This window comes from Adiantum capillus-veneris, chromosome 5 (assembly GCF_014529385.1).
Source record: "Adiantum capillus-veneris isolate H3 chromosome 5, ASM1452938v2, whole genome shotgun sequence".
NCBI classification, from domain to species: domain Eukaryota; kingdom Viridiplantae; phylum Streptophyta; class Polypodiopsida; order Polypodiales; family Pteridaceae; genus Adiantum; species Adiantum capillus-veneris.
This window is the reverse complement of record NC_140935.1, coordinates 73790007-73802068: the sequence shown is the minus strand read 5'-3', so window position 1 is coordinate 73802068 and position 12062 is coordinate 73790007. Positions and strand designations below refer to the sequence as shown.

The following is a 12062-nucleotide window of genomic DNA, read 5'->3' as shown; positions in this document are numbered from 1 at the left end:
ACAAGGGATGTCGTCAATAAAAACATCTTGAAATCCCTTGAGAAAATTGGAAACTCTAATTCCTTGTGATTGTTTAAATTTTCTTTGGCTAAAACATTAGGTTCATTTTGAAAATCTTTAACAAAAATCAGGTACACGGAATAGAGCTCTTTATTGACTTATTGAAAGCTTGCGTATGTACAATGGGTATGGTGTTACCCAACTCCTTAGCATCTATGTACATATCTTTTTCCCTGAACCTAAAGTAGATTTGCCTTTCAGGGATTTTAACATTGGCAACCGTGCGATCAAACCATGGTGCCCCTAGGATTATATCCTCATGCTTGAGAGGAGAGATAAAGAAACCCTCCTTGTCCACATAGATTTGGACATGGAGCCTCGATTTCCCAATTAAGGGAGTGACTGAGGCTTCTTGCCCCTTGAAAGCACCATCGGTAGGTAGTACATCTCCCATCTCATAGGCTTGGATGCCTAGCTTGGTGGCCAACTCTGTGGATATGAAATTGTGGGTAGAACCAGGGTCAAAGAGAATAAAAGCATCATGTTCTCTTACCTTTCCCCAAGCATGGCATAGAGGAGATCCTTTGTGGTGAGCATCCTCTTCTTGGATTTCGACCAAGGTAGCTCTAGGAGGCTCATTTCGTGTATTCTTGTAAGGACAAGCACGATAAGCATGCCCTTGCTCCCCGCACTTGAAACAACGGCGGTTTTCTTAACGATAACACTCTAGCTCTTAACGAGAGAGTTAATTTTTGCCTTTATAAACTCCCTTCTCCTTAGCTTTGTTGTTGTTGGCGTTGCCTTTGGGAGACTTTTGGACATGGTCCTTCCCCTTAGGCTCGTTATTACGGTCCTTGTTCTTCATGGGCTTAATATTTCTCTTAGCCCCTTGTTAAAAATTGATTCCTGAAGCCACCATGGTATGGTGTATGACCGCAGATATGGTGCGTGGCCTTTGGGAGTTGACATACTCCGCCATATCTTTAGTTAAACCCGCACACAATTGTTGTTTTTGCTCTCCAACATCCATCTTTTTGAAGATAGTGGCTTTGAGATGTAAGTCCCAAAACTTATCTACATATTTGTGGATAGATTCGTAGGGAGAGAGCTTCAAGCTTCACCATTCGGTGAGTACTTTGTCTTTGGCATCGGTAGCCAAAAACTGATTCATAATGGAAGCTCTTAAAGCTTTCCACGTTCGTGGAGCTTCACCGTTGCTCGTAGGCTAGACCACCATTGCCCGGCAGACTTTTGAAAATGCATAGCTACATGACGTAGCTTAGAGGACTCTGTGAAGCTCTCATCTCCAAACGCCGCATCCAATTGTTGGATGAAGGCCAAAACTTTATCCGTAGCACCAAAGGTGCCATCTTAGGTAAGAAAAGAGATGTTCTTTCCTCCCTCTTTGAACTTTTTGAGCGTGGACGACCTCTTCCACGTGGCATAGGATTTCCTATGGCCTCTTCTTTTTGGTGGTTCGAAAGCTGTACCATCACTTTCTTCAGAAGAGGAAGAGTATGAGGAGGATGAAGAAGAGGGTGACCTCTTCCTCGTCTTTTTCTTCACTTGTTCCTCCTTGTCTGCACCGTCACTTTCTTCAGAAGAGGAAGAGGACGAAGAAGATGGAGAAGAGGGTGACCTCTTTCTCGCCTTTCTCTTCTCTTGTGTTTTCTCTCCCCTTTTTGAATTATGGTGTAGAGAAGTATGCGATGGTCTTCTCCATTTAGGGGGTGTTGGAGAGCGTTTTACCCGCCGTCTTCGTGGAGCCATCTCCGTCGAGGTGGCAGGAGACTCACTTGTTTCTCGTTCTTTCGGTGAGGGCTCTACCGTTGAAACTTGGGTTCTCCTTTGAGAGGGAGATGCATCATCAAGCAGTAAATTTTTGAGCCCTTCGTACGGATCCTCTTCTTCTTCCCTTATCAGAGAGAGGCCTCTTTTGGAAGTCTCACTAGGAGGCTTCCTAGGTACTCTCTCTTCTTGGTGGGGAGTTTGGAGAATCCCATGAGTACGTAGCTTCCGTTGCACTTCACTTGGAGGGATGGATTGCCCATGGCGTGTTGAAGCCTAGTAACAAGATAATTAACAAGCTAGGGGCATCATTAGTAGCCTGTTCATTAGCAATCAAAGCTATCAACATTCATTTCAATCTCTTTTCCTTTGTCAGCCATACTAGCAAATTTTAGGTGTAAACTTTTACTTGTACTTTGGCACTTCAACCCCTAGTTGCTACTCCTCTTTACCTTCAAAGATAAGCACTCAAGCATCTATACCCGTGGCTTGAATATTATTAATTGCAAGGAATAGAAGAGAGGGTTCAATAGAGCCAATAGAGCACCGGTTCCCGTCAAGCTTCTAATAGCTCAATAATGGCTAAGCCATAAGCAAGCCCGGTAGGACTCAGACCATAGCTCTCGATGGTGTCCCCGTTAACTGCATAAAGCAGGAGTGCTTCAAGGATGAAAAATCCCTATTCTACTTATTCTTTTGCAATTAATAACACCAACCATTTGAAGCAAGCTTGAGGACCTCTCTTCTTGAGCAAGAAAAGAGAAACCAATAGCTTTGATACCAATGTAACATTTAATGCACTAGTAACTTGTGTGTAGAGGAAATTGATAACATAGTGAGCATTTCATTAAGAGCAAGTTCCTAATGAGCATAGAGAGAGAGAGTGTACTTAATTGAGAAAGCAACATAGCAATTTACACCTAGCTAATTTGGCATTGACAATACTTGAAACGAGAGAGAAATAGAACAATTGACAACAATTGAGGACCTGATTTACATGGAGCCGGTCCCCCCTCCATAAAGGCTTTGTATTATAGCTTCTCCCATCAAAGGAGACTTTTGTACAATACAATTCTTGTGTTGTTTGACAAAACTCGTTGGTGCAATGAAGATGGAAGCTTCATGCACCCAATTATGCTTGAAAATCACACTTAGTGTCCCAAGCCTCAGTCACAAGACCTCACAAACCTTCAAAAATGGTGAGAGCTAGCAGGGAATGAGGATAGATTGAGATGAAGAAGAGGTATCTTACGAGAAAGAAGTATTCTCCTCACATAATCACTCTAATAGCATAGCTTAGCTTAGTAATTAGCATGGTAGAGGAGATGAGCATGCCATTGAAGCTTGGCTCTTGGTTGGATTTGCATCACAAAGCCAAGAGTTGTTGGTGTAGGCCTCCCTTCTCAAAAGCTTGGAGAAGATGATGAGCTTTCCATTAAAGCTTGGAGAAGGAGAGAGAGTTCTTTGCTCCACACATGAGTTGTGAGTGTGTGTGTGTGTGTGTGTGTGTCAATGCCTTTGCAAAATCAGCCCCCTCTCTCTCTTGGTCGACCCTCTTGCTATTTGCTCATGCTGGCATCCTACTGGCCCCTGCAGAACTTAGCCAATGACAATTAAGAAGCATAAGTGATAGCCTTATGACATGTGTCCCCCTTTCCCCTTTTGTGAGAGCTTCATGTATTTAAATAATTCATCTAAACTCTCATTGGACCTTTCTGTCTTCTGGCCAATAGGAATCAGGCAAGCCATTGGGCTGCTGTGAATGCTCATTGGACCTCTTGGTAGACTGTCCAATAGTCTTCTAGGGAGCATAATTTCTATTGGTTGTTTTATCAAGCATTTTTAAAATGATTAGACTAGATTTACTCTAGCCTAATTCTCATTGGTCCACCTCTATGGCCATCCAATAGGATTTGAGGGGAGGTTGGGGGCAACTAGCCTAGGAACCTGACATGTGTCCAATATTCCCTTTGTGATAAGGGGAAGCCTTGGAGCGTGTCTGTGTGTGTTTCTCTCTCATCCCCTACAATTTGGGCTCGCCCCCTCCTTCCTAGGGATGTGGAAAGACTTTTTAGTCTTCCCCATGACCATCCAATTCCCCCACACTTTGGTCATTGGATAAAAGGTTTAATTTTTGGAACCTTAGCCTATGGAAGTCTTAATGGAGCTGAACCTTAGGTCTTTTAAGCCCCATTGAAGCACATTGCTCTTTTGCAGGCTATCCCCCTTTGGATCCCTATGTTCCCTCCTTTGGATCCCTGACAGAGACCGGTCTGCAGCCTTACCAATATTCTAGCTTTTACTCTCCTGGTACTTTCCCATATTAAATGATCACTTTAACATGAGAAAATCATTTGGGAGTATTAGATATGAGTTTTTATGACATGTGAGAACTCTCGACTCTCGAGCTGTGGATGCAGGACTGCGCAATGGGGAATCGGGGATCGTTTAATGCTCTTTCTAGCGCTTGGCATTCACTTTGGAAATGGACGTGCTCTCCCTCTCTCTCTATCTCGCACGCGCTGTCTCCATTGTCCAGATTCCTGTGTTGCCAGATTTGCAAGGCACGTAGGCCGGATAAAGCTACTGCTGCCACGTGTTAGGGGGGGGGGGGGGTGGAATCCGTCCCCCTTTTACAATACCCCACAAATTTCAAAAATGCCCAAAATATCCCCAATATTCTATAGTTCACTTTGACGCCTGTTTTTGAAGGGCAATTGGATGGCTAGCCCTTCCACTGATGGATTGGACAAATTACTTTCCTTCAAAGTGAAAGGGCAACTCCCTTCAAGTGCATGGTTTTTCACCAGTGAACCCTTCCTAGGCAAGGTTGACGGGCGTTTGAAGGGCAGAGGGGTGTCAAAAACTAGTCCGGTCCTGGCTAAGTAGCAACAAAGGAAGGGCGGGAACTTGGAAGGGTTGCAATTTTCGCCCTGAAATTTCGGCGGCGAGACTGAGTCACACGAGGCCCGAGGGAGACTACGAAAGTTGGTAGACCGTAGGTACATGCATTTGAAACGTAGTCCCGTGTTGGAATTTGGAACGAGCCGCCGAGCGTTCAGCAGCTTTGAAGTGCCAAGCGCGCGCGCGCACACACACACACACACACACACAGAGTACCTCGCTGGAGATTCGCGACTATGAACCCCCTATCTGAAGACATGTTTTTACCGTTGAGATTGTTACTTCTTCCACAAACAAGCAGCGAAGCAGTCGACGTCTTTCAGGTATGCATGCTGCTTCATGTAGGCTATGGTGAGGTCAACGACTCAACACTCAGATCTTGCGCTGCTTTTGAGAGACACATGCGTAAGTGGGCAAATTTCAAACGAACCAAGGCAGTCTGCATGTGCTTGTGTGTGTGGGCGAGATGTTTTGTATTCCTAGACATGTCCTTTGCTTTGGATGTTACTCTTGCTTTTCTGCTATCTGACTCTCAGCATTTCAAAAGCCGCCCATTTTTTGTCCGTTTAGACTGCAAGAGAATACAAAGACCCCCCCCCCCCCCCCCCCCCCCCCCCCCCCCCCCCACATACAAACATCACTGAGAGTGGCATGCTACTTGCAGCAAACTTCGGTCTCTAGCAACAGTCGTCTTCTGTGTTTTTGCCTTGAAATAGAATCCATTCCAGTAGGTTTTCTGCACATTTTTATGTGTGGGTGTTTACTGTTTATGATTTGGCATGTATGTATGCGTATTGCAAGTTGTTCATGTGCAATTTGGCTGCTTCAATACAGTCATCGGCACATTTGAAGTAATTTTTGTTCATTTGGCATCGCCCTTGCTTATTTGGGAACCTCAAAATTCTGTCGTGTTTGCAGGATTTGGGTTGTAGATGGGTTGTACAGCCTCAAAGCATCTCGGACGACATTCTTCTTCCTGGGAGCAGAGCCAGTCTCCTCCGGTGCGCACAACCACTCGCACCACAGAGTACTCTGTGGAGTATCACCAGCACATTGTCGCACTCACCTCGAGCTCATATGGGCAGCTCAAAGCTATGCAGCCCACCGAGTCTAGCGACGTAAGCAACCATGGCACGAGCTGGGTAGGTTCACTGAATGAGATGTATAGCAAGCTCGTTAGCTTGGAAATGAATAAATCAGTTGATATTCAGGCATTGCACACTGGTAGAGATGCATCATGCACACCTACATTACACTCCCCAGCAAGCAGAAAGACGCCTTCAAGTCAGTGTGAATTGCATTTTAACTCGGCAGAGGTTGTTATATCTGAAACTATCAATGTTAAAGAGCTGATGATGGGCTTTGAAGAAAAGGTTAGTCCTCGAGGTCTGTGGCAGGCAGAACATGCTTCGTCAGCGATCGCAGACATGCTTCCTGTTCAAATAGACACTGCAGTTTTAGGGCAGCCCCAGAAGAGGCTTGAGAGGCCCTTGCACACTGTGGAGGAAGTAGAGATTGTGACAAATTCTGGTAGGCGCGCTCGGCATGCTATGGATGAAGAGGAGTATGATTCTGGAAAAGAGAACAATGGCCCCGAGCACGTTCTACATATTAAGTCTGCAAGAAGTCATGTTCAACATGCTAGATCTGCAAAATGTCCTTTGGGAAGCAGTCCGCTTTCACAAATCTCTAAAGCGTCTCTAATGTCGAGGGATGGAGAAGAGAGAAGCCCCTCTCCCACTATCAAGCCTAGTCCACGGAACTCTATGTTTTCATCAATTTCAAAAGCAAAGAGCAAAGGAGCAATTAAACATGAAAGAAGTGAGTCTGCCCATTGCACCCAGCAGCAAAGAAAGAAGTTTGCCTCATCTGATATGCATCTTTTAATGTCCATGTCAAGAAGAATGGTAGTGAAGGAAGATTTTTTGTCAAGTGAACTGAGCAGTCCAGTATTTGACCCGAACATGGTTGCTTCATACGAGCGAGCACTACAAAATGTTTCTGAAGACAATTGGAATGCATGCCTTGTTGATTCTCCTGAAGTCGACAGCAAAAGGGCATTGGCTGCATATCACAATGAGCAGAGGGATGCCATAGTCAGGCGTCAGCAGTCAATTATGTCAGATGTAGAAGAGAGGCCTCAAGATGTCCTTGACTGCTTTCCAATGAAATGCCCTCCTGGTGGTGAAGAGACCATAGTTCTGTACACGACAACATTACGTGGAATCAGAAAAACGTTCGAGGATTGCAACAATATGAGAAGGACTTTGCGAAGCTATGGTCTGCGCATTGACGAGAGAGATGTGTCGATGCATTTGGGTTTCTTGAATGAACTGAGGGGCCTGATGGATAGAGTGCTCGCAGTTCCAAGGCTCTTCATCAAAGGAAGATACATAGGGGGTGTAGAGGAAGTAGGGAAGCTTCATGAGGATGGCAAGTTGAATGAGCTTGTGAAAGGGCTTCCAAGAGATGTAAACAGGGGCAATTGTGAGGGCTGTGATGGGATTCGTTTTGTGCCTTGTCTGGAATGCAGGGGGAGCTGCAAGCTCAGATGTGAGGATAAGAAAGTTGTAAGATGCCCAGACTGCAATGAGAATGGACTGATACAGTGCCCTATATGCACATAGTGGCTGATGGCATTTCATGGATGGAATGTGCCTATGATATCTGCCTATGTAGGTTGCGGATGGTGGCCACTGCATGTATCTGGGGCAGATTCACAAACCCGTAGGTTCTTATGCATAGTGTCCTTTTAAGTTTGCATGATAGCTTTTAAGTTTGTAGGGAAGCTAGATATGGCAACAGGAAGCTGATTCCTATCACAATCACATTATTATGGCGCGGATTGGCACATTTGAAGTTTATCACCTTTACACCAATTATTCTCAGGCTGTCTCATCAAGGCAGGTTCTATTGCAAGCCTTCAAAATGCGCAGCATCTTTTGCATGTTTGTTTGGGCATCACTCTTCTTGCACTTAGCTTTTAGTAGCTTTCTTGTTTATGTTGGAAGAAACTTGAAACTTACTAGGATGAATGTCATCCACACATATTTATACCATCCTGCATTGATCATGAACTTAATTGTTTCATTTCCTTGTTTACTCGAGCTGAATTTTGCTTACAAGCCTGTACATGAGTTAATGAAACATCTATTTCAATATTTAATCTATGGATGCATAGAGAGTGCATGCACAATTATAACAGGATTTGCATATTTTAACAGGATTGCCATATGCATTTTCATCAATGTTTTCATGTTGTCAATGCCCTCTTAAATGCCCTCTTAAAGGGACCGATGGCACTATCTTTGAAAATTATGATCCACAAGAGTGGCGTTTTTTGTGCAGAGCTAGAAAACTGCACATGAAAACGTCTCTTAGCTGGATATTTTGACAGCTTTTTACTGTATAGACTGCAGTGAGCCTCTTTTACCAGGATTGCCATATGCATTTTGATTGGCTAGAGGCATGAATTGCCGACTCCTTAAGCTGGACCATCGTGGATTGTTTTAGTCCATCTAAAACAAAACATATTCGTTTGTCTAAGATGCAGTGACGTTAAGTTTACCAGAACTATAGAATTTATCAATCAAAGTGACACGACCACTTCACAAGAGATGCACGTGCATAGCTCAAAGAAAGTTGCATTTCAGAAAATGTTGAGTGATAGTCTAGGTTTTGTAATCTCATGATGCGATTGAGTGGCTCAAAGCCCTCCTTGAGGTGGCAATGGTATCTCGAGGATGAGCGATGCTTCTTGCTAGAGGTGCACAGAAATCACGACAGTCGTATAGCTAGCATGGAGAAGCATCCCCAGAAAAGACTGAGTGATGTACCAGAGCCAGGGCAATTGTAAAACTCAAAATCAGCTTAATCTTTGCAGCTGAGAAGACCACTGCTGATAGTTAAACCTTTTATTTTTCATCTGTATACTGATGGCTTAGTGATGGAAATAATGAAGTGTTCTTACACTGATGTGTACTAAAATATATTTAGTCTAGTGGATAGCGAATTTCATATTTAGATTTAATCACTGTTTCTATTGAGATTTTAAATATGCTTCAAGATGACAACTTTTTCCCTTTTATTTTCGCGATGACAGCTTGTTGCTATGGACATCGGTCAAAAGGTTCTAGGCCTTCTTGACAACTATGATCAGAGATAAGCCATTCTGCAAATCATAGGGAGTTGGGATACTTGCTGAGGATCATTACCTAGCTTAGAGCTGTATTATGTGTGTTTTTGGAAGGAAGTTATGCACAAAGTTGTTCTGCAGGCCATCAGGCCCAAGCATAAGCTCCTTGCACCTACCCTGCACATCAAGAATGTGCTTTGAACAAAACTCAACGTGGAGCTGTCATGGAGGCAGATTAGCAGACAAACAATCATAGTCGGTACGCTACACAGCTCTGCATGTAACCTCCAAACTCAAAATGCTAGATCTACTTCCTAATTTCTTGATGGTAGGAAATACCGGATGGTGTACGGTGTAAAGTTGCTTATCAGCGTCTGACATGCACTTCATCTTGAAACCTTCATTACTAGCAGCATGTCTGCATGCAAAAAGGACAACCAAATTTTACATGCTTGTAGCTTGTATGGACAAAGCTTCACTACATGCTACATCAACTCTCAGTGAAAAACACCGGAGCTATGTCACATATATAGATAGGTCCAAAAACTGTGAAGTTTCTCGGCATCCCAATTCTTGATGCTAGCCATTGGAAAGAAAAAGCTACAAACTGCAAAAAATTACGAAGTACAAATGGAAACTGAAATGCATTCTTCTGCTTAAATATTTCACTACTTATATTAAAAATCTGACCTGGTCACAATGGGCAAACTTGTAAGCACCACCCAGTCCACCTGATGACCAGATCATGATTTAGGCAAAATCACTATAAAGCCAAACGACCATTACCATTCGCTAGTGGACACTAAAACAACTCAAATTCTCTGAATGCAAGCATGAAACAGTAATTGCATAGAAGAAACACTCTGAAGACATGGCACTTCAAGGGGGCTTGAAGGTGCATTGTAAATTGTGATTCTGATAGAGGCACATAACTAACTACAGCAAATTTCATGGGATCATCACAAACCACCAAAATACACCCTTTTGTGAGCATATGAAATTCTCTCATGATACTTGTTAAATCTGCAGCCAAACTGAAAATGAAGCTAACATTGAACAAAAACACAGGGCCATTGGCAAGTGTATTGAGGCTCAACAAGAACAGCAAAATGTGCAAGGTTAACTTAATACCTTTGATCATGCTGAGAAGGTCTTGACATACAAGTGGCCTGGATTCACCTTCATAATAGCTGAATATCTATGAAAACTGGAACAATTAGTTGCATGTCAATATAACCTAGAATGTATGGGCAGGAACCACACATCTGTGGAATATTGAAAAATCCACTGAGATGATACCCGAAACGAAAGCTGAGCACAACTTTGTATATATCTCTCCACAAAAATGTTTGTTGATGAATCCTCCGCAAACATCTATCCCCAAAAAGCCTTCCTCAATGCGGGCAAGGAAAGAACTTGGATGCCATATCTCAGTATGACGCTAATTAATAGCAAGCCTAGTAGTGGAGGCCAAAGCTTGAGGCAAGTCCCGCAATCTCTCCTTGATCTCTGTAGGATCGTCACCTACACAATTACCTGGGCTTGCTGTAGTCATCCATGAATTAGGGGCTGGAGATTGTGCAAGTGATCCTGTGACTGAGGAAATTTGGGACATGGAGAATGGCGAGCCGTGCAAGTTGCTGTTCTTGGCCATTGCGTCTCCATGTTGTTGTTCAGTCTCCACGTTGTTGTTGTTCTTGGTCGGAAATTGTGAGGGTGATCCTATGGCTGAGGAAATTTGGGGCTTGGAAAATGGCGAGCCTTCCAAGCTGTTCTTGGCCATTGCACAATATACTTCAAGGGCCGGAAGAGTGTGGCAAAGCTCTGGGATGGAGCTCTCATCAAACTGGAAACCAAGGTCAAGAAAGCCCTGCAGCTCCTCAAAGTCATGGTCAGTAATTAGCCTCTGTGTGTGTGTCCCCCAAACACTTTTACTAGGTGTACCGCAGTCCGATGCACTTCTGTCAAGTTGCTTAGAGTTCGAGATCAGGTTGGAGGTGTTTATCATAGGCTCGACGCAAGACGAGCTTCGCCCAAGAAGCCCTGGTTGGGCACGATCTTCAAGGTTGGACAGCTCCTTTTGAAGCATACACTTCTTCTTACGCTCCCAGGCTTCCCAGAGCAGGGTCTCCTCCTTAGACCTTGTCGACACATCATCATCTTCTCGCAGGTAAAACACATGGAAGGGACTCTTGCGATCGGCGTCCTCTTCGTCCTCTCCCGAAGAAGAGGAGCAATATTCGTAGGTGAACGTCCTGAGTTCGACAGGGTCTGCACTTACTTGCAGGAGATTTTCTGCTGGTGATGAGATGGCGAGGCGCTCAAGAGCAAGAGCAAGGTCCAAGCTGCTGGTCGAGTTGTCGCTGGCCGCCATTAGAGATGGTGAGATAGCAGGCTTCCGCTTGTGGCAGTGGCTTCACCTCCCTGCTCGTGGTACAGAAGCTATTTCTGCTCGTGAGAGCTTTTTGGCCCTCCCGTTCTTATTATTAGCCGGGTGCTGTTCGTGAAGGCTTTTCCGCTGCTATTAACAGCTGTTTGAAAAAAACAACGGTTCTCCTAGGTACCGGCTGGGAATTTTTTTTAAAAAAAAAAAGAAAAGAAAGGGAAAATTATCAAAATACCCTTTTAATTTGTGGAAATTCCCAAAACACCCCTCAAATTTTAAAAATTCCCAAAATACCCTTGTATCTATTTTAGTTGGATTGTTCACGATTTCCTAATCTTTATTCTTTTTTGACAATGGAGATTCGTTTTTTAGTGCTTAGCATGTAATTTGTCAGAAGCAATTCATCTCCAAAGCCTACATAACTGGCTCAAATTCTAGTTTTAGTATCTTGTATTGATAGACAATCAGTCTTCTTATGAAAAGCTAAAAGAAAATAAATCTTTGAATAAATTTAATTTGTCTTCTTATGAAAAGCTAAAAAAAATTAAAATCTTTGAATAAATTTAATCTCACAACCAGGGGTATTTTGGGAATTTTGGAAAAATTGAAAGGCATTTTGGGAATTTATGACAAAATATGAGGGGTATATTGGGAATTTTTGAAATTTGAAGGGTATTTTGGGAATTTCCACAAATTAGCGGGGTATTTTGGTAATTTTCCCAAAAAAAAAAAAGAATCTCACTTTATGCGAGCGAAGGCATCAGGCAGGTGGAGAGCAGGTGAGGAAGGGGTGCAAGGTGTTGGGTAGGGGTTAAGGGCGGAGATAGCTGGTGCAGAAAGGGGAGCTGT

At 43.6% G+C, this 12062-nt stretch overlaps 2 protein-coding genes across 4 annotated transcripts; one reads left to right on the top strand and one right to left on the bottom strand.

The window, feature by feature from the left end:
- Positions 1–4768: 4768 nt before the first annotated feature.
- Positions 4769–7871, top strand: LOC147457530 (uncharacterized). 3 transcript variants are annotated; one of them, XM_086512398.1, is made up of 3 exons: positions 4769–5015; positions 5611–5631; positions 5679–7871. In XM_086512398.1, exons 1-3 carry the CDS (start codon positions 4929–4931, stop codon positions 7317–7319), a joined length of 1749 nt encoding a protein of 582 aa, XP_086368524.1. In that variant the 5' UTR covers positions 4769–4928; the 3' UTR covers positions 7320–7871. The 3 variants fall into 3 exon arrangements, with proteins under 3 accessions (XP_086368524.1, XP_086368522.1, XP_086368523.1); XM_086512396.1 differs by having other exon boundaries at positions 4981–5097; positions 5611–7866; XM_086512397.1 differs by lacking the exon at positions 4769–5015 and adding an exon at positions 5309–5419 and having other exon boundaries at positions 5611–7866.
- A 2057-nt stretch (positions 7872–9928) lies between these two features.
- Positions 9929–11324, bottom strand: LOC147457529 (uncharacterized). Its single transcript, XM_086513607.1, has one exon. The coding sequence runs from the start codon at positions 11199–11201 to the stop codon at positions 10269–10271; it is 933 nt and encodes a 310-aa protein (XP_086369733.1). The 5' UTR covers positions 11202–11324; the 3' UTR covers positions 9929–10268.
- Between the last annotated feature and the right edge of the window lie 738 nt (positions 11325–12062).